The sequence below is a fragment of the Salvelinus fontinalis genome, chromosome 26 (assembly GCF_029448725.1).
Source record: "Salvelinus fontinalis isolate EN_2023a chromosome 26, ASM2944872v1, whole genome shotgun sequence".
Classification (NCBI taxonomy): domain Eukaryota; kingdom Metazoa; phylum Chordata; class Actinopteri; order Salmoniformes; family Salmonidae; genus Salvelinus; species Salvelinus fontinalis.
In genome coordinates, this window is record NC_074690.1 from 781,877 (window position 1) to 804,803 (window position 22,927).

General features: G+C 46.8%; 1 protein-coding gene across 1 annotated transcript in view; it reads right to left on the reverse strand.

The window, feature by feature from the left end:
• The window catches only part of fbxl7 (F-box and leucine-rich repeat protein 7), a 99,581-nt gene that overhangs the window by 69,061 nt on the left and 7,593 nt on the right, over positions 1–22,927 (reverse strand). The window contains exon 2 of the mRNA XM_055882321.1: positions 19,676–19,765. Coding sequence (XP_055738296.1) covers positions 19,676–19,765 — 90 coding nt within the window. The remainder of the gene's footprint in view (positions 1–19,675; positions 19,766–22,927) is intronic.

Consider the following 22,927-nt stretch of genomic DNA (forward strand, 5'->3'; position numbering starts at 1 on the left):
AACACGGCGAGTGGAGTTTAGACCAAAAAGCTCTATTTTTGTCTCATCAGACCACAGACCTTCTGCCATTCCTCCTCTGGATCATCCAGATGGTCATTGGCAAACTTCAGACGGGCCTGAACATGCGCTGGCTTGAGCAGGGGGACCTTGCGTGCGCTGCAGGATTTTAATCCATGACGGCGTAGAATGTGTTACTAATGGTTTTCTTTGAGACTGTGGTCCCAGCTCTCTTCAGGTCATTGACCAGATCCTGCCGTGTAGTTCTGGGCTGATCCCTCACCTTCCTCATGATCATTGATGCCCCACGAGGTGAGATCTTGCATGGAGCCCCAGACCGAGGGTGATTGACCGTCATCTTTAACTTCTTACATTTTCTAATAATTGCGCCAACAGTTGTTGCCTTCTCACCAAGCTGCTTGCCTATTGTCCTGTAGCCCATCCCAGCCTTGTGCAGGTCTACAATTTTATCCCTGATGTCCTTACACAGCTCTCTGGTCTTGGCCATTGTGGAGAGGTTGGAGTCTGTTTGATTGAGTGTGTGGACAGGTGTCTTTTATACAAGTAATGAATTCAAACAGGTGCAGTTAATACAGGTAATGAGTGGAGAACAGGAGGGCTTCTTAAAGAAAAACTAGCAGGTCTGTGAGAGCCGGAATTCTTACTGGTTGGTAGTTGATCAAATACTTATGTCATGCAATAAAATGCAAATGAATTACTTAAAAATCATACAATGTGATTTTCTGGATTTTTGTTTTTGATTCCGTCTCTCACAGTTGAAGTGTACCTATGATAAAAATTACAGACCTCTACATGCTTTGTAAGTAGGAAAACCTGCAAAATCGGCAGTGTATCAAATACTTGTTCTCCCCACTGTACATACCGTACACGGGTTTCGCTACCGTATGTTTACAGCGTAGTTGACTCATAATCTGTCTGGCCCCCCCAAGCCGTAAGACTGCCCCCCCCCAAGCCGTAAGACTGCCCCCCACAAGCCGTAAGACTGCCCCCCCACAAGCCGTAAGACTGCCCCTCCCCAAGCCGTAAGACTGCCCCCCACAAGCCGTAAGACTGGCCCCCCCAAGCCGTAAGACTGCCCCCCCCCCCAAGCCGTAAGACTGGCCCCCCCAAGCCGATCGCTGCAGCTGTACATAGTCCATCTGTAAATGGCCCACCCAATCTACCTACCTCATCCCCATATTGTTTTATTTACTTTTCTGCTCTTTTGCACACCAGTATCACTACTTCCACATCATCATCTGCACATCTATCACTCCAGTGTTGATCTGCTAAATTGTAATTACTTCACTACTATGGCCTATTTATTGCCTTACCTCCTCATGCCATTTACACACACTGTATATATACTTACTTTTTTCTACTGTATTATTGACTATGTTTGTTTATTCCATGTGTAACTCTGTGTTGTTGTTTGTGTCGCACTGCTTTGCTTTATCTTGGCCAGGTCGCAGTTGTAAATGAGAACTTGTTCTCAACTGGCCTACCTGGTTAAATAAATGTGAAATAAAAAATAAATAAAAAATAAAAAAGCCGTAAGACTGGCCCCCCAAGCCGTAAGACTGGCCCCCCAAGCCGTAAGACTGGCCCCCCAAGCCGTAAGACTGGCCCCCCAAGCCGTAAGACTGGCCCCACAAGCCGTATGACTGGCCCCACAAGCCATAAGACTGGCCCCCCAAGCCATAAGACTGGCCCCCCAAGCCATAAGACTGGCCCCCCAAGCCATAAGACTGGCCCCCCAAGCCATAAGACTGGCCCCCCCAAGCCATAAGACTGGCCCCCCCAAGCCATAAGACTGGCCCCCCCAAGCCGCAAGACTGGCCCCCCAAGCCATAAGACTGGCCCCCAAGCCATAAGACTGGCCCCCCCAAGCCATAAGACTGGCCCCCCAAGCCATAAGACTGGCCCCCCAAGCCATAAGACTGGCCCCCCAAGCCATAAGACTGGCCCCCCAAGCCATAAGACTGGCCCCCCCAAGCCATAAGACTGGCCCCCCCAAGCCGCAAGACTGGCCCCCCAAGCCGCAAGACTGGCCCCCCAAGCCATAAGACTGGCCCCCAAGCCATAAGACTGGCCCCCAAGCCATAAGACTGGCCCCCCCAAGCCGCAAGACTGGCCCCCCCAAGCCGCAAGACTGGCCCCCCAAGCCATAAGACTGGCCCCCCCAAGCCGCAAGACTGGCCCCCCAAGCCGCAAGACTGGCCCCCCAAGCCATAAGACTGGCCCCCCAAGCCATAAGACTGGCCCCCCCAAGCCATAAGACTGGCCCCCCCAAGCCGCAAGACTGGCCCCCCAAGCCGCAAGACTGGCCCCCCCAAGCCGCAAGACTGGCCCCCCAAGCCGCAAGACTGGCCCCCCAAGCCGTAAGACTGGCCCCCCAAGCCGTAAGACTGGCCCCCCAAGCCGTAAGACTGGCCCCCCCAAGCCGTAAGACTGGCCCCCCCAAGCCGTAAGACTGGCCCCCCCAAGCCGTAAGACTGGCCCCCCCAAGCCGTAAGACTGGCCCCCCCAAGCCGTAAGACTGGCCCCACAAGCCGTAAGACGGGCCCCACAAACCGTAAGACTGGCCCCCCCAAGCCGTAAGACTGCCCCCCCAAGCCGTAAGACTGCCCACCCAAGCCGTAAGACTGGCCCCACAAGAGAAGGCAGGGTGGGAGAGAGAAGGCAGGGTGGGGGAGAGAGAAGGGGGGGGGAGAGAGGACAGGGTGGGGGAGAGAGAGAAGGCAGGGTGGGGGAGAGAGGACAGGGTGGGGGAGAGAGGACAGGGTGGGAGAGAGAAGGCAGGGTGGGAGAGAGAAGGCAGGGTGGGGGAGAGAAGGCAGGGTGGGAGAGAGAAGGCAGGGTGGGGGAGAGAAGGCAGGGTGGGGGAGAGAGGACAGGGTGGGAGAGAGAAGGCAGGGTGGGGGAGAGAGGACAGGGTGGGAGAGAGAAGGCAGGGTGGGGGAGAGAGGACAGGGTGGGAGAGAGAAGGCAGGGTGGGAGAGAGAAGGCAGGGTGGGGGAGAGAGGACAGGGTGGGAGAGAGAAGGCAGGGTGGGAGAGAGAAGGCAGGGTGGGAGAGAGAAGGCAGGGTGGGGGAGAGAGGACAGGGTGGGAGAGAGAAGGCAGGGTGGGAGAGAGAAGGCAGGGTGGGGGAGAGAAGGCAGGGTGGGGGAGAGAAGGCAGGGTGGGAGAGAGAAGGCAGGGTGGGAGAGAGAGCACTGGGTGGTGTTCTGCGAGGTCCTCCCTTCTAGAATCTGCAGGAGAAATCTGATCTATGTCGGAGGTGAACCAAGTGCATAGCCTGGGCTGGACCCAGCGCATAGTCGGAGGTGAAACACAGTTCACCGAGAGACACACACGCCACCATATACGCCACCCACCCATCTCAGAGGAGAATGCAGCCACACAGGCTCCTCCATCTACGCCCCCAAGGCCTGGCTCAAACTTAAATAAGCAAGGCCTGTAACACAAACTGTGTTTCTCAGCACTCAAAGATTCTCTGTGATTTACAGGATATGCATGTTTTAACATTTACATTTTAGTCATTTAGCAGACGCTTTTATCCAGAGCGACTTACCGTTAGTGCTTTCATCTTAAGATAACTAGGTGGGACAACCACATATCTCAGTCATAGTACATTTGTCCTCATTAAAGCAGCTGTGTTCTTTCGACAACAACAAAAAAACATATCAAAATGGTTCACTTTAGTCCATGTATCTCTACAGTTATTCACCTGAAGTCCATGTATCTCTACAGTTATTCACCTGAAGTCCATGTATCTCTACAGTTATTCACCTGAAGCCCCTGAAGTCCATGTATCTCTACAGTTATTCCCCTGAAGCCCCTGAAGTCCATGTATCTCTACAGTTATTCACCTGAAGCCCCTGAAGTCCATGTATCTCTACAGTTATTCACCTGAAGCCCCTGAAGTCCATATATCTCCACAGTTATTCACCTGAAGCCCCCGAAGTCCATGTATCTCTACAGTTATTCACCTGAAGCCCCTGAAGTCCATATATCTCCACAGTTGTTCCCCTGAAGTCCATGTATCTCTACAATTATTCACCTGAAGCCCCTGAAGTCCATGTATCTCTACAGTTATTCACCTGAAGCCCCTGAAGTCCATATATCTCCACAGTTATTCACCTGAAGCCCCCGAAGTCCATGTATCTCTACAGTTATTCACCTGAAGCCCCTGAAGTCCATATATCTCCACAGTTGTTCCCCTGAAGTCCACGTATCTCTACAGTTATTCCCCTGAAGCCCCTGAAGTCCATATATCTCCACAGTTATTCACCTGAAGCCCCTGAAGTCCATATATCTCCACAGTTATTCACCTGAAGCCCCTGAAGTCCATATATCTCTACGGTTATTCCCCTGAAGCCCCTGAAGTCCACGTATCTCCACAGTTATTCCCCTGAAGCCCCTGAAGTCCATGTATCTCTACAGTTATTCACCTGAAGCCCCTGAAGTCCATATATCTCCAAAGTTATTCACCTGAAGCCCCTGAAGTCCATGTATCTCTACAGTTATTCCCCTGAAGCCCCTGAAGTCCATATATCTCCACAGTTATTCACCTGAAGCCCCTGAAGTCCATATATCTCCACAGTTATTCACCTGAAGCCCCTGAAGTCCATGTATCTCTACAGTTATTCACCCGAAGCCCCTGAAGTTCATGTATCTCTACAGTTATTCACCTGAAGCCCCTGAAGTCCATATATCTCCACAGTTATTCACCTGAAGCCCCCGAAGTCCATGTATCTCTACAGTTATTCACCTGAAGCCCCTGAAGTCCATATATCTCCACAGTTGTTCCCCTGAAGTCCACGTATCTCTACAGTTATTCCCCTGAAGCCCCTGAAGTCCATATATCTCCACAGTTATTCACCTGAAGCCCCTGAAGTCCATATATCTCCACAGTTGTTCACCTGAAGCCCCTGAAGTCCATATATCTCCACAGTTATTCACCTGAAGCCCCTGAAGTCCATATATCTCCACAGTTATTCACCTGAAGCCCCTGAAGTCCATGTATCTCTACAGTTATTCCCCTGAAGCCCCTGAAGTCCATATATCTCCACAGTTATTCACCTGAAGCCCCTGAAGTCCATATATCTCCAAAGTTATTCACCTGAAGCCCCTGAAGTCCATGTATCTCTACAGTTATTCCCCTGAAGCCCCTGAAGTCCATATAACTCCACAGTTATTCCCCTGAAGCCCCTGAAGTCCATATATCTCCACAGTTATTCACCTGAAGCCCCTGAAGTCCATATATCTCCACAGTTATTCACCTGAAGCCCCTGAAGTCCATATATCTCTACAGTTGTTCACCTGAAGCCCCTGAAGTCCATGTATCTCCACAATTATTCACCTGAAGCCCCTGAAGTCCATGTATCTCTACAGTTATTCACCTGAAGCCCCTGAAGTCCATGTATCTCTATAGGTATTCACCTGAAGCCCCTGAAGTCCATGTATCTCCACAGTTATTCACCTGAAGCCCCTGAAGTCCATATATCTCTACAGTTGTTCACCTGAAGTCCATGTATCTCTACAATTATTCACCTGAAGCCCCTGAAGTCCATATATCTCTACAGTTGTTCACCTGAAGTCCATGTATCTCTACAATTATTCACCTGAAGCCCCTGAAGTCCATATATCTCCACAGTTATTCACCTGAAGCCCCTGAAGTCCATGTATCTCCACAATTATTCACCTGAAGCCCCTGAAGTCCATGTATCTCTACAGTTGTTCCCCTGAAGCCCCTGAAGTCCATGTATCTCTACAGTTATTCACCTGAAGTCCATATATGTCACGACTCCGACCGAGGCAGGCTCTCCTTCCCGTTCGGGTGGCGCTCGGCGGTCGTCGTCACCGGCCTATTAGCTGCCACTGATATTTTTCTCCCCCTCCTTATGTGTTTATTGGTTACACCTGTTTTGTATTAGGTTTGTAATTAGTTGGGCTTATCAGTCAGCCGGCCCGCCCGTTTCTTTGTGCGGGATTGTTAGTTGGTAAGAGTGGTGTTTGTTTTCGATCTACGTTGTATCTGGACTGTTTTCGTTCCCCCCCGTGTCTGGGGTTGTTTTATGAGAACATCCAGTGTATACAAGGGTGGCCTAGTTTCTCAGTGTTTATTAAAGAAGATTTGTTATTGCACCTGCTGTTTCCTGCACTTGACTTCGCACTCCGACACCCAGTCCTTACAATGTATCTCTACAATTATTCACCTGAAGCCCCTGAAGTAATAACAGAGGAGGAGACTGTAGAAACACTTTTACATTTGGACCATTTCTCTCCTTTTAGACATCTCTGGATTTGGATCGATACAGAGTGAATCAAACCATTTGAATCAAATCAAATCAAATGTTGTCACATGCACCGAATACCACAGGTGTAGTAGACCTTACATTGAAATGCTTACTTTTACAATACCTTAACCAACAATGCAGTTTTAAGAAAATATCAACAAAATAAAAGTAACAATTCATTAAAGAGCAGCAGTAAAATAACAATAGCGAAGCTATATACAGGGGGTACTGGTACAGAGTCAATGTGTGGGGGCATCGGTTAGTCGAGGTAATTGAGGTAGTATGTACATGTAGGTAGAGTTATTAAAGTGAATATGCATAGGTAATAACAGAGAGTAGCAGCTGTGTAGAAGGGGGTGGGGCAATGCAAATATGGTCTGGGTAGCCATTTGATTAGATGTTCAGGAGTCATATGGCTTGGGGGGTAGAAGCTGTTTCGAAGCCTCTTGGACCTAGACTTTGTGCTCCGGTACCGCTTGCCGTGTGGTAGCAGAGAGAACAGTCTGTGACTATGGTGGCTGGAGTCTTTCACAATTTTTAGGACCTTCCTCTGACACCGCCTGGTATAGAGGACCTCGATGGCAGGAAGCTTGGTTCCGGTGATGTACTGGGCCGTACACACTACCCTCTGTAGTGCCTTGCGGTCGAAGGCCGAGCAGTTGCCATACCAGGCAGTGATGCAACCCGTCAGGATGCTCTCGATGGTGCAGCTGTAAAACCTTTTGAGGATCTGAGGACCAGTGCCAAATCTTTTCAGTCTCCTGCCCTCTTCACGACTGTCTTGGTGTGCTTGGACCATGTTACTTTGCTGTGTTATATGTATAACATGTGACCATGTTATAATCTTTATCTCATATTTTTTATTTTCTTGGTCCAAAGGTGTTATTTCCCTTTCGAAAAAAAGTGCAAGCGCTTAGTAAATCTGACCCTTGGTGTCTCTCAGTGTTGAGACCGAGCTAACACCTGCTCACAATCCTCAGGCCTATGGACGGAGTTTGCACACAATTGGCATGCTTCGTAAACTCTCAGACCCTAAATACTGCAATTTGTGGCTGCCATAGTAACTGAGCGCTCATCCCCACAAGCCTCAGGAGTTCTGTTGAAAAATATCATATGAATTGTATCCCAAATGGCACCCTACCTATTTCATATGAAGTGCCATAGGGCTCTGGTCAAAACTAGTGCACTATATATAGGGAATAGGGTGCCATAGGGCCCTGGTCAAAACTAGTGCACTATGTAGGGAATAGGGTGCCATAGGGCCCTGGTCAAAACTAGTGCACTATATATAGGGAATAGGGTGACATTTGGGATACAACCATGACGTGTGAGGTATCAATCAATCAAATGTATTTATAAAGCCCTTACATCAGCTGATGTCACAAAGGTATGCAGCTATAGAATATGTTTCTTGGACAGACCATAGACATGAAGCAATGAGTGGGGACATTACTGGTCGAAAGTACTGTTTGTTTAGTGCATTTCCACGTTGGCCTGCAGAGGTTGGTTGGCTGGTGTTAAATTAGGTTTTACGTTAGGCCTTGCGACCTACGAAGTCGATTTATAAAGCTTTCCTGTGCGATAGTACATTTATATTGTGCGGGAAAACTTAATCTGTACATTTTACGCCTTATAACCATAAACGGAGAAGCTACGCTTCTTTAGTTCCCGTTGTTTTTACTAGGGTCATTTTCACACAGATTGAGATAGACGTTTAGGATTGTAGTAATACCATAGAGCTTATTAGAGGTCGACCGATTATGATTTTTCAACGCCGATACCGATACCGATTATTGGAGGACCAAAAAACGCCGACACCGATTAATCAGCCGATTTTTTTAAATGTATTTGTAATAATGACAATTACAACAATACTGAATGAACACTTATTTTAACTTAATATAATACATCAATAAAATCAATTTCATTAATTAATTAGCCTCAAATAAATAATGAAACATGTTTAATTTGGTTTAAATAATGCAAAAACAAAGTGTTGGAGAAGAAAGTAAAAGTGCAATATGTGCCATGTAAGAAAGCTAACGTTTAAGTTCCTTGTTCAGAACATGAGAACATATGAAAGCTGGTGGTTCCTTTTAACAGGAGTCTTCAATATTCCCAGGTAAGAAGTTTTAGGTTGTAGTTTTTAAATCGGAATTATTGGACTATTTCTCTCTATACGATTTGTATTTCATATACCTTTGACTATTGGATGTTCTTATAGGGACTTTAGTATTGCAAGTGTAACAGTATAGCTTCCATCCCTCTCCTGGCCGCTACCTGGGCTCGAACCAGGAACACATCGGCAACAGCCACCCTCGAAGCAGCGTTACCCATGCAGAGCAAGGGGAACAACTACTCCAAGTCTCAGAGCGAGTGACGTTTGAAACGCTATTAGCGCACACCCCGCTAACTAGCTAGCTATTTCACATCGGTTACACCAGCCTAATCTCGGGAGTTGATATGCTTGAAGTTATAAACAGCGCAATGCTTGAAGCATTTCGAAGAGCTGCTGGCAAACGCACAAAAGTGCTGGTTGAATGAATGCTTACGAGCCTGCTGGTGCCTACCATCAGACTGCTCTATCAAATCATAGACTTAATTATAACATAATAACACACAGAAATACGAGCCTTAGGTCATTAATATGGTCGAATCCGGAAACTATCATTTCAAAAACAAAACGTTTATTCTTTCAGTGAAATACGGAACCGTTCCTCAGTAAAAGGCACATGACAGCCAGCTTGGAGTTTGCCAAAAGGCACCTAAAGGACTCTCAGACTATGAGAAACAAGATTCTCTGGGCTGATGAAACCAAGATTGAACTCTTTGCCAAGCTTCAAGTCTGGGGGAAACCTGGCACCATCTCTACTGTGAAGCATGGTGGTGGCAGCATCATGCTGTTGGGATGTTTTTCAGCGGCAGGGACTTGGAGACTAGTCAGGATCGACGGAAAGATGAAGGGAGCAAAGTACAGAGAGATCCTTGATGAAAACTTGCTCCAGAGCACTCAGGACCTCAGACTGGGGCAAAGGTTCACCTTCCAAAAGGACAACGACTCTAAGCACACAGCTAAGACAACGCAGGAGTGGCTTCGGGACAAGTCTCTGAATGTCCTTGAGTGGCCCAGCCAGAGCCCAGACTTGAACCCGATCTAACATCTCTGGAGAGACCTGAAAATAGCTGTGCAGCAACGCTCCCCATCCAACCTGACAGAGCTTGAGAGGATCTGCAGAGAAGAATGGGAGAAACTCCCCTAATACAGGTGTGCCACGCTTGTAGCGTCATACCCAAGAAAACTTGAGGCTGTAATCGCTACCAAAGGTGATTCAACAAAGCACTGAGTGAAGGGTCTGAATACTTATGTAAATGTGTATTTCCATTTTTTATTTGTAGTCAATTTGCTAATATTTATAAAAACCTGTTTTTGCCTTGTCATTATGGGGTATTGTGTATAGATTGATGAGGGGGGAAGAAAATGTCATCCATTTTAGTATAAGGCCGTAACGTAACAAAATCTGGGGTCTGAATACTTTCCAACTGCACTGTACCTGTAGGTTTTACATTCTACATTTGGCAAATGCATTTTCTGCTATCTGTTGTACGTTGACTGTTCCGCAAACTCAATCACACAGTTCCCCCCCAAAAAAACACCCAGTTCCCCCAAAAATCACACAGTTCCCCCTAAAAACACACAGTTCCCCCCAAAAACCACACAGTTCCCCCTAAAATCACACAGTTCCCCCAAAAATCACACAGTTCCCCCCCAAAAATCACACAGTTCCCCCCCAAAAACCACACAGTTCCCCCTAAAATCACACAGTTCCCCCCAAAAACACACAGTTCCCACTAAAAACACAGTTCCCCCTAAAAGCACACAGTCCCCCCTAAAAACACACAGTTCCCCTTAAAAGCACACAGCCCCACCCCCAAAAAAAACACACAGTTCCCCCTAAAAAACACACAGTTCCCCCCAAAAACACACAGTTCCCCCCAAAAAAACACACAGTTCCCCCCCCAAAAAAAACGCTGGTAAGAAAACATCCCTCACTATTACAGCACAACTGCAAATGAGCCTAGTCCATTGTGTTACGTTACTCCGAATGACCTTAAATGAGCCTAGTCCATTGTGTCACGCTACTCCGATTGACCTTAAATGAGCCTTGTCTATTGTGTTACGTTACTCCGAATGACCTTAAATGAGCCTAGTCCATTGTGTCACGCTGCTGCTAATGACCTTAAAATGAGCCTAGTCCATTGTGTCACGTTACTCCAGATGGCTTTAAATGCCACGTGGCCAATATTAGCGGAGGTCAAGAGACACAAAAGCATAAGATATTGACTCCTTGAGGGAAAATTCGCTCTATTTCTGACTCCTTCCTATACTGAACAAGTATGTGAGGAATGTGAATGAACTCATAGCAGTGAGCTGGAACACAGACTCAAGAGCAGAGAGAAGTTGTGCCAAGTTGTACAAATCTGATGTAAGGTCACAATATTTTGAACACACAGAAAATAACAAAAGCGGACTGACCACTGAGCTGGCCACAGGCACGGTCAAGTTGCGGTCAAACTCTCTTCTTTTTTTGTTTTTTTTTACTACGACTCATTTCCTGGACCAAGCTTCCCGGCTGATACACATGTTCCTCGAGTTGACACAATAATTTGAATAGTTTATATTTCTATCTCGAGGATCATAATGCGACTTAAATATAGTTTCCAGGATGGATAAAAGGTAAACACAGATTAAAAGATACAGATATAAAGTACCTAATTAGAAAACGTTCTTCCGTGCTATAAAATAACACACACACACACACACACACACACACACACACACACACACACACACACACACACACACACACACACACACACACACACACACACACACAAACACACACACGATGGGTTAGTCCAGCTCTTTTTTACTGACTCTGATCTTTTGACTCGTTCGGTCAAAATAACACATTTTTTCAGACTCATTTCGTTCATTTGATTCAGTAATGCCCAGAGCATACAGGACCCCCCTACCGATGAACAATGAACTGAAAACTCAAAAGAGTCAAGACTCTACAAGCCTCTCATTCACCATAGGGGGGGGGGATTATTGGAGCTGTCATTTGTGACTGAGATTCATAGACAATGTACATTTACGATTGCTAGGCATACACATAAGATTATTAATTTATTCCTTTGAAACGAGATCTAGTTGCGGCCACAACCGGACTAGATTGTGAATGACTCTTGGTGGAATGCATTGCTTGACTGCCGTGATGGCGATAAGCACAATATCGTTGGCAAACTGTTGTGCAAACTGCCGCCCTTACAGAGGGGTTGTAGCATACGGTGTCAGCCAGCAATGGCATTTTATGAATGCCTATCCATGTCTTGGTCAGTTTAGCTCAGACAATGCCACCCTCGTCAATCTGCAGCAATAGCCACCCTCGTCAATCTGCCGCAATAGTCACCCTCGTCAATCTGCAGCAATAGTCACCCTCGTCAATCTACAGCAATAGTCACCCTCGTCAATCTGCAGCAATGCCACCCTCGTCAATCTGCCGCAATAGTCACCCTCGTCAATCTACAGCAATAGTCACCCTCGTCAATCTGCCGCAATGCCACCCTCGTCAATCTGCCGCAATAGTCACCCTCGTCAATCTACAGCAATAGTCACCCTCGTCAATCTACAGCAATAGTCACCCTCGTCAATCTACAGCAATAGTCACCCTCGTCAATCTTCCGCAATAGTCACCCTCGTCAATCTGCCGCAATAGTCACCCTCGTCAATCTGCCGCAATAGTCACCCTCGTCAATCTGCCGCAATAGTCACCCTCGTCAATCTGCCGCAATAGTCCCCCTCGTCAATCTGCCGCAATAGTCACCCTCGTCAATCTACAGCAATAGTCACCCTCGTCAATCTACAGCAATAGTCACCCTCGTCAATCTGCCGCAATAGTCACCCTCGTCAATCTGCCGCAATAGTCACCCTCGTCAATCTGCCGCAATAGTCACCCTCGTCAATCTACAGCAATAGTCACCCTCGTCAATCTGCAGCAATGCCACCCTCGTCAATCTGCCGCAATAGTCACCCTCGTCAATCTACAGCAATAGTCACCCTCGTCAATCTGCAGCAATAGTCACCCTCGTCAATCTGCCGCAATAGTCACCCTCGTCAATCTGCCGCAATAGTCACCCTCGTCAATCTACAGCAATAGTCACCCTCGTCAATCTGCAGCAATAGCCACCCTCGTCAATCTGCCGCAATATTCACCCTCGTCAATCTGCCGCAATAGTCACCCTCGTCAATCTACAGCAATAGTCACCCTCGTCAATCTGCCGCAATAGTCACCCTCGTCAATCTGCCGCAATAGTCACCCTCGTCCATCTGCCGCAATAGTCACCCTCGTCCATCTGCCGCAATAGTCACCCTCGTCAATCTGCCGCAATAGTCACCCTCGTCAATCTGCCGCAATAGTCACCCTCGTCCATCTGCCGCAATAGTCACCCTCGTCAATCTGCCGCAATAGTCACCCTCGTCAATCTGCCGCAATAGTCACCCTCGTCAATCTACAGCAATAGTCACCCTCGTCAATCTACAGCAATAGTCACCCTCGTCAATCTGCCGCAATAGTCACCCTCGTCAATCTGCCGCAATAGTCACCCTCGTCAATCTACAGCAATAGTCACCCTCGTCAATCTGCAGCAATAGCCACCCTCGTCAATCTGCAGCAATAGCCACCCTCGTCAATCTGCCGCAATAGTCACCCTCGTCAATCTACAGCAATAGTCACCCTCGTCAATCTGCCGCAATAGTCACCCTCGTCCATCTGCCGCAATAGTCACCCTCGTCCATCTGCCGCAATAGTCACCCTCGTCAATCTGCCGCAATAGTCACCCTCGTCAATCTGCCGCAATAGTCACCCTCGTCAATCTGCCGCAATAGTCACCCTCGTCAATCTGCAGCAATAGTCACCCTCGTCAATCTGCCGCAATAGCCACCCTCGTCAATCTGCCGCAATATTCACTCTCGTCAATCTGCCGCAATAGTCACCCTCGTCATTCTGCCGCAATAGCCACCCTCGTCAATCTGCCGCAATAGTCACCCTCGTCAATCTGCCACAATAGTCCCCCTCGTCATTCTGCCGCAATAGTCACTCTCGTCAATCTGCCGCAATAGTCCCCCTCGTCATTCTGCCGCAATAGCCACCCTCGTCAATCTGCCGCAATAGTCACCCTCGTCAATCTGCCGCAATATTCACCCTCGTCAATCTGCCGCAATAGGCGGCCGCCTAATCCTGCCTGCTGGACATGCCGGGCCCTGGAAGCAAGTCTCTGGAGCCACTGAGCAGAAGGAGTGTGTACGAATCCTGCTGTAGGACTCATTGGACCAGCACTAGCAGGTCAAACCAATGACTAAAATGAATGAGTCACTCAGAAAAAAACAAATCATGACTCTCGAGTCAGTAAAAAGAATCGTTCAAAAAGAACAAATCGTTTGCGAACTGCACATCGCACGCACGCACGCACGCACGCACGCACGCACGCACGCACGCACGCACGCACGCACGCACGCACGCACGCACGCACACACACACACACACACACATCCTTTGAGGTTTATCACAAGGGCAACGGTGAAAAGAGGCCCCGCTAGCATCAATGTCATCTCACAGAGAGCTCTATAACCAGGTCACACACGGCCAATTCAATAGAGCTCATCAATGTCATCTCACAGAGAGCTCTATAACCAGGTCACACACGGCCAATTCAATAGAGCTCATCAATGTTCTCTCACAGAGAGCTCTATAACCAGGTCACACATTGCCTATGTTGCAATTGCTGCCATTCCCCAAATGTTCCATCTTTAGCACATGGAGATGGATGATAGTTTATCTGCTGATTTACTACTGGCAGAGCGCTATGACAACATCCACTGTAATCTCGTGAAGGAACGCTGGCCACTCCATTTGATCCTGGGGCAAAAAAGTGTTCAAATGGAAACTGGTTAGAAAATGTTTTATGACGTCATTTAAGCCAGTTTTTTTTTGTTCACGTTGGGAATCCATTCCTGACAGCTACAGTTGTAAGTAGCTACAAGCCTGCAACAGTCGCCATTTTGTGGCTGAATTGGAGCCACAGGCCAAGACCACAGTCACCACAAGCCAGTGCTGAGGGTGCCTTCTCTAGAATACAGGCCGTTTCGGCCTTGCTAAACCATTGTTATGTTAGAGAGGAGAGGACAGCCCTCCCTGCTATTATTTTGGCGGCTGTAAGTTCAGGAAGACAAACTATGGCGTGTGTGTGTGCGTGTGTGTGTGTGTGTGTGTGTGTGTGTGTGTGTGTGTGTGTGTGTGAGAGAGAGAGTGGGCTGAAGCAGAATAGACAGACAGGCAGACAGGCAGACAGGCAGACGCCTCTTCTAATCTTGGGAAACAGTTCTCATCTCTCCTCCCTTCCACAGACACACGCTGGCACACACAGACACACTCTCTCTCTCTCTTTCCAAAGCAGCACCACAGAGTTGGAGTCAGTATTCTCCCTCCTCAGGGCCAGACTTTACTGTTAACAGAGTTGGAGTCAGTATTCTCCCTCCACAAGGCCAGACTTTACTGTTAACAGAGTTGGAGTCAGTATTCTCCCTCCGCAGGGCCAGACTTTACTGTTAACAGAGTTGGAGTCAGTATTCTCCCTCCTCAGGGCCAGACTTTACTGTTAACAGAGTTGGAGTCAGTATTCTCCCTCCGCAGGGCCAGACTTTACTGTTAACAACAGAGTTGGAGTCAGTATTCTCCCTCCTCAGGGCCAGACTTTACTGTTAACAGAGTTGGAGTCAGTATTCTCCCTCCTCAGGGCCAGACTTTACTGTTAACAGAGTTGGAGTCAGTATTCTCCCTCCGCAGGGCCAGACTTTACTGTTAACAGAGTTGGAGTCAGTATTCTCCCTCCTCAGGGCCAGACTTTACTGTTAACAACAGAGTCAGTATTCTCCCTCCTCAGGGCCAGACTTTACTGTTAACAGAGTTGGAGTCAGTATTCTCCCTCCTCAGGGCCAGACTTTACTGTTAACAACAGAGTCAGTATTCTCCCTCCGCAAGGCCAGACTTTACTGTTAACAACAGAGTTTGAGTCAGTATTCTCCTTCCTCAGGGCCAGACTTTACTGTTAACAACAGAGTCAGTATTCTCCCTCCTCAGGGCCAGACTTTACTGTTAACAGAGTTGGAGTCAGTATTCTCCCTCCTCAGGGCCAGACTTTACTGTTAACAACAGAGTCAGTATTCTCCCTCCGCAAGGCCAGACTTTACTGTTTACAACAGAGTTGGAGTCAGTATTCTCCCTCCTCAGGGCCAGACTTTACTGTTAACAGACTTGGAGTCAGTATTCTCCCTCCGCAGGGCCAGACTTTACTGTTAACAGAGTTGGAGTCAGTATTCTCCCTCCTCAGGGCCAGACTTTACTGTTAAAAACAGAGTCAGTATTCTCCCTCCGCAAGGTCAGACTTTACTGTTAACAACAGAGTTGGAGTCAGTATTCTCCCTCCGCAGGGCCAGACTTTACTGTTAACAGAGTTGGAGTCAGTATTCTCCCTCCGCAAGGCCAGACTTTACTGTTAACAACAGAGTTGGAGTCAGTATTCTCCCTCCTCAGGGCCAGACTTTACTGTTAACAGAGTTGGAGTCAGTATTCTCCCTCCTCAGGGCCAGACTTTACTGTTAACAGAGTTGGAGTCAGTATTCTCCCTCCTCAGGGCCAGACTTTACTGTTAACAGAGTTGGAGTCAGTATTCTCCCTCCACAGGGCCAGACTTTACTGTTAACAGAGTTGGAGTCAGTATTCTCCCTCCTCAGGGCCAGACTTTACTGTTAACAACAGAGTCAGTATTCTCCCTCCTCAGGGCCAGACTTTACTGTTAACAGAGTTGGAGTCAGTATTCTCCCTCCTCAGGGCCAGACTTTACTGTTAACAACAGAGTCAGTATTCTCCCTCCGCAAGGCCAGACTTTACTGTTAACAACAGAGTTGGAGTCAGTATTCTCCCTCCTCAGGGCCAGACTTTACTGTTAACAACAGAGTCAGTATTCTCCCTCCTCAGGGCCAGACTTTACTGTTAACAGAGTTGGAGTCAGTATTCTCCCTCCTCAGGGCCAGACTTTACTGTTAACAACAGAGTCAGTATTCTCCCTCCGCAAGGCCAGACTTTACTGTTTACAACAGAGTTGGAGTCAGTATTCTCCCTCCTCAGGGCCAGACTTTACTGTTAACAGACTTGGAGTCAGTATTCTCCCTCCGCAGGGCCAGACTTTACTGTTAACAGAGTTGGAGTCAGTATTCTCCCTCCTCAGGGCCAGACTTTACTGTTAAAAACAGAGTCAGTATTCTCCCTCCGCAAGGTCAGACTTTACTGTTAACAACAGAGTTGGAGTCAGTATTCTCCCTCCGCAGGGCCAGACTTTACTGTTAACAGAGTTGGAGTCAGTATTCTCCCTCCGCAAGGCCAGACTTTACTGTTAACAACAGAGTTGGAGTCAGTATTCTCCCTCCTCAGGGCCAGACTTTACTGTTAACAGAGTTGGAGTCAGTATTCTCCCTCCTCAGGGCCAGACTTTACTGTTAACAGAGTTGGAGTCAGTATTCTCCCTCCTCAGGGCCAGACTTTACTGTTAACAGAGTTGGAGTCAGTATTCTCCCTCCGCAAGGCCAGACTTTACTGTTAACAACAGAGTTGGAGTCAGTATTCTCCCTCCTCAGGGCCAGACTTTACTGTTAACAACAGAGTCAGTATTCTCCCTCCTCAGGGCCAGACTTTACTGTTAACAGAGTTGGAGTCAGTATTCTCCCTCCTCAGGGCCAGACTTTACTGTTAACAGAGTCAGAGTCAGTATTCTCCCTCCTCAGGGCCAGACTTTACTGTTAACAACAGAGTTGGAGTCAGTATTCTCCCTCCTCAGGGCCAGACTTTACTGTTAACAGAGTCAGAGTCAGTATTCTCCCTCCTCAGGGCCAGACTTTACTGTTAACAGAGTTGGAGTCAGTATTCTCCCTCCGCAGGGCCAGACTTTACTGTTAACAGAGTTGGAGTCAATATTCTCCCTCCTCAGGGCCAGACTTTACTGTTAACAGAGTTGGAGTCAATATTCTCCCTCCTCAGGGCCAGACTTTACTGTTAACAGAGTCAGTATTCTTCCTCCGCAGGGCCAGACTTTACTGTTAACAGATGAGTCAGTATTCTCCCTCCGCAGGGCCAGACTTTACTGTTAACAGAGTTGGAGTCAGTATTCTCCCTCCGCAGGGCCAGACTTTACTGTTAACAGAGTTGGAGTCAGTATTCTCCCTCCTCAGGGACAGACTTTACTGTTAACAGAGTTGGAGTCAGTATTCTCCCTCCTCAGGGCCAGACTTTACTGTTAACAACAGAGTCAGTATTCTCCCTCCGCAAGGTCAGACTTTACTGTTAACAACAGAGTTGGAGTCAGTATTCTCCCTCCGCAGGGCCAGACTTTACTGTTAACAGAGTTGGAGTCAGTATTCTCCCTCCGCAAGGCCAGACTTTACTGTTAACAACAGAGTTGGAGTCAGTATTCTCCCTCCTCAGGGCCAGACTTTACTGTTAACAGAGTTGGAGTCAGTATTCTCCCTCCTCAGGGCCAGACTTTACTGTTAACAGAGTTGGAGTCAGTATTCTCCCTCCGCAAGGCCAGACTTTACTGTTAACAACAGAGTTGGAGTCAGTATTCTCCCTCCTCAGGGCCAGACTTTACTGTTAACAACAGAGTCAGTATTCTCCCTCCTCAGGGCCAGACTTTACTGTTAACAGAGTCAGTATTCTCCCTCCGCAGGGCCAGACTTTACTGTTAACAGATGAGTCAGTATTCTCCCTCCGCAGGGCCAGACTTTACTGTTAACAGAGTTGGAGTCAGTATTCTCCCTCCGCAGGGCCAGACTTTACTGTTAACAGAGTTGGAGTCAGTATTCTCCCTCCTCAGGGACAGACTTTACTGTTAACAGAGTTGGAGTCAGTATTCTCCCTCCTCAGGGACAGACTTTACTGTTAACAGAGTTGGAGTCAGTATTCTCCCTCCGCAAGGCCAGACTTTACTGTTAACAGAGTTGGAGTCAGTATTCTCCCTCCGCAAGGCCAGACTTTACTGTTAACAACAGAGTTGGAGTCAGTATTCTCCCTCCTCAGGGCCAGACTTTATTGTTAACAGAGTTGGAGTCAGTATTCTCCCTCCTCAGGGCCAGACTTTACTGTTAACAACAGAGTCAGTATTCTCCCTCCGCAAGTTCAGACTTTACTGTTAACAGAGTTGGAGTCAGTATTCTCCCTCCGCAAGGCCAGACTTTACTGTTAACAACAGAGTTGGAGTCAGTATTCTCCCTCCTAAGGGCCAGACTTTACTGTTAACAGAGTTGGAGTCAGTATTCTCCCTCCTCAGGGCCAGACTTTACTGTTAACAACAGAGTCAGTATTCTCCCTCCGCAAGGTCAGACTTTACTGTTAACAGAGTTGGAGTCAGTATTCTCCCTCCGCAAGGCCAGACTACTGTTTACAACAGAGTTGGAGTCAGTATTCTCCCTCCTCAGGGCCAGACTTTACTGTTAACAGAGTTGGAGTCAGTATTCTCCCTCCGCAAGGCCAGACTACTGTTTACAACAGAGTTGGAGTCAGTATTCTCCCTCCACAAGGCCAGACTTTACTGTTAACAACAGAGTCAGTATTCTCCCTCCTCAGGGCCAGACTTTACTGTTAACAGAGTTGGAGTCAGTATTCTCCCTCCTCAGGGCCAGACTTTACTGTTAACAGAGTCAGAGTCAGTATTCTCCCTCCTCAGGGCCAGACTTTACTGTTAACAACAGAGTTGGAGTCAGTATTCTCCCTTCTCAGGGCCAGACTTTACTGTTAACAGAGTTGGAGTCAGTATTCTCCCTCCGCAGGGCCAGACTTTACTGTTAACAGAGTTGGAGTCAGTATTCTCCCTCCTCAGGGCCAGACTTTACTGTTAACAGAGTTGGAGTCAATATTCTCCCTCCTCAGGGCCAGACTTTACTGTTAACAGAGTCAGTATTCTCCCTCCTCAGGGCCAGACTTTACTGTTAACAGAGTTGGAGTCAGTATTCTCCCTCCGCAAGGCCAGACTTTACTGTTAACAACAGAGTCAGTATTCTCCCTCCGCAGGGCCAGACTTTACTGTTAACAAACCAGAAAAAGAGAACAGCTCACAACAGCAGTGATGGCAGTTTGTTTTCCAACAAAGTATCTAAAAAAAAAAACTTGGTTTTGTCCAAAAATAGTCAACGGTGCAGGAAAAAGAGAGGGAGAAAAAAAGACAACATGTAAACAGCTTTGGCCTAACGAGGTCCAGATACCCTACCTTCGCTGGTAGCTGCATTTTTGGGAGCTTTGGTTGACGTCTGATCCGTACTTGAACTCAGGTCGGAGGAAATACTGGAGCTGCCTTTACCTAGAGGAACACAGGACAAATCAGGACGGGACGTACCACAGTGGAACCACGATAAAAAGCCAAACAGACAGGCGAACAATCCCACTCATATCAACAGTGGACGAGGTACGCCAAGTTGTCTTTTCACCTGTTTTAAACCAAAGTCACTAAGGTCATATTTGATTCCAGGTAGAACCCTTTCCAGAGGTTTATATCTGGAATCAAAAAGGATTTCTACAATAGGAACAGCCTAAGAACCATTTTTTGCTAAGAGTGTAGACTGGACCCAGATCTGTTTCTAGGCAACTGACATATTTTTTGAATCCCGTTTAAGTCTGAACGAGCGACACTAGTATGTCAACTTGAAAATAGATGGTTGTACCTTGACATTAACATATTCCTAATAAAGTATAACGAAGCACATCAGTATAACAAGGTGTAATGAGTCAAATCATGTGGTATTACTTTAACACACATACATAAACATTGCAGTGGACAGTTCAGGTACAGTTGTAACATTAATGAATAAACTCTGTGTTGTTTCGATCTGAGACACCAGGTTATGGGATCCACTGCAGGGCTAGTCTCCTTGTGGGCTCTGGTTCAGAGATAACAGTTTATGGGATCCACTGCAGGGCTAGTCTCCTTGTGGGCTCTGGTTCAAAGACAACAGGTCATGGGATCCACTGCAGGGCTAGTCCCCTTGTGGGTTCTGGTTCAAAGATAACAGGTTATGGGATCCACTGCAGGGCTAGTCCCCTTGTGGGTTCTGGTTCAAAGATAACAGGTTATGGGATCCACTGCAGGGCTAGTCCCCTTGTGGGTTCTGGTTCAAAGCACGGTGCCATTTGAAACACACTACAGGATCTTAGGTCAGTTATGCAGCATGTTTATAATCCCATTCACAACACAAACAAAACAGTCCTCGCTACATTTCACCATAGAAGGTGAGAGTCTGCACCTCTAACATGATAAAACTATCCATTACAGAAGCACTATAAGGCCTCTTCTACATTACATGCTTCTATAATGCCTATAAGGCCTCTTCTACATTACATGCTTCTATAATGGCTATGAGGCCTCTTCTACATTACATTGCTTCTGTAATGGCTATAAGGCCTCTTCTACATTACTGTGCTTCTATAATGGCTATAAGGCCTCTTCTACATTACATTGCTTCTATAATGGATATAAGGCCTCTTATACATTACATTGCCTCTATAATGGCTATAAGTCCTCTTCTACATTACATTGCTTCTGTAATGGCTATAAGTCCTCTTCTACATTACATTGCTTCTATAATGGCTATAAGGCCTCTTCTACATTACAGTGCTTCTGTAATGGCAATACGGCCTCTTCTACATTACTGTGCTTCTATAATGGCAATACGGCCTCTTCTACATTACATGCTTCTATAATGGCTATAAGGCCTCTTCTACATTACAGTGCTTCTATAATGGCTATAAGGCCTCTTCTACTTTACAGTGCTTCTATAGTGGCTATAAGGCCTCTTCTACATTACTGTGCTTCTATAATGGCTATAAGGCCTCTTCTACATTACATGCTTCTATAATGGCTATAAGGCCTCTTCTACATTACAGTGCTTCTGTAATGGCTATAAGGCCTCTTCTACATTACTGTGCTTCTATAATGGCTATAATGCCTATTCTACCTTCAAGGCATATCCACATATGGGAGAAGTCAAAGACAGACAGACAGGAGGAAAGGAGGAAATGGCCTTTGCACAGAATTACTTCCAGGTGACATTCCTGTCCACTTCTCTCTCTTTCTCAGTCCATCCTGTTGTTTTATCAAATCAGTCTGTATGTTGTTGTTGTTTTATCACAATAGTCTGTTTGGTTTTGCATTGTGAAGATCAAAAACGTGCTCCGTCTGTCTCAAACTATAAAGATGTGGCCCACAAACTGCACAGCCCACAAACTCTGCACAGCCCACAAACTCTGCACAGCCCACAAACTCTGCACAGCCCACAAACTCTGCACAGCCCACAAACTCTGCACAGCCCACAAACTCTGCACAGCCCACAAACTCTGCACAGATACAACTGAAGTAATAAGATAAGATGTTATATTGTCATATACAGCAGATAGATGCAGTGTAATGTGTTGTTTTACAGGGTCAGTCATAGTAGTATGATAGGTGTTGTTTTACAGGGTCAGCCATAGTAGTATGATAGATGCAGTGTAATGTGTTGTTTTACAGGGTCAGTCATAGTAGTATGATAGGTGTTGTTTTACAAGGTCAGCCATAGTAGTATGATAGGTGTTGTTTTACAGGGTCAGCCATAGTAGTATGATAGGTGTTGTTTTACAGGGTCAGTCATAGTAGTATGATAGGTGTTGTTTTACAGGGTCAGTCATAGTAGTATGATAGGTGTTGTTTTACAGGGTCAGTCATAGTAGTATGATAGGTGTTGTTTTACAGGGTCATAGTAGTATGATAGGTGTTGTTTTACAGGGTCAGTCATAGTAGTATGATAGGTGTTGTTTTACAGGGTCAGCCATAGTAGTATGATAGGTGTTGTTTTACAGGGTCAGTCATAGTAGTATGATAGATGCAGTGTAATGTGTTGTTTTACAGGGTCAGTCATAGTAGTATGATAGGTGTTGTTTTACAGGGTCAATCATAGTAGTATGATAGGTGTTGTTTTACAGGGTCAGTCATAGTAGTATGATAGGTGTTGTTTTACAGGGTCAGACATAGTAGTATGATAGGTGTTGTTTTACAGGGTCAGTCATAGTAGTATGATAGATGCAGTGTAATGTGTTGTTTTACAGGGTCAGCCATAGTAGTATGATAGGTGTTGTTTTACAGGGTCAGTCATAGTAGTATGATAGGTGTTGTTTTACAGGGTCAGTCATAGTAGTATGATAGGTGTTGTTTGTAGACTAGTGATCTGGAACCATTTGACCCAGTGTAAACCAGTGACCTGGAACCATATGACCCAGTGTAGACCAGTGACCTGGAACCATTTGACCCAGTGATCTGGAACCATTTGACCCAGTGTAGACCAGTGATCTGGAACCATTTGACCCAGTGTAGACCAGTGACCTGGAACCATTTGACCCAGTGTAGACCAGTGACCTGGAACCATTTGACCCAGTGTAGACCAGTGATCTGGAACCATTTGACCCAGTGTAGACCAGTGATCTGGAACCATTT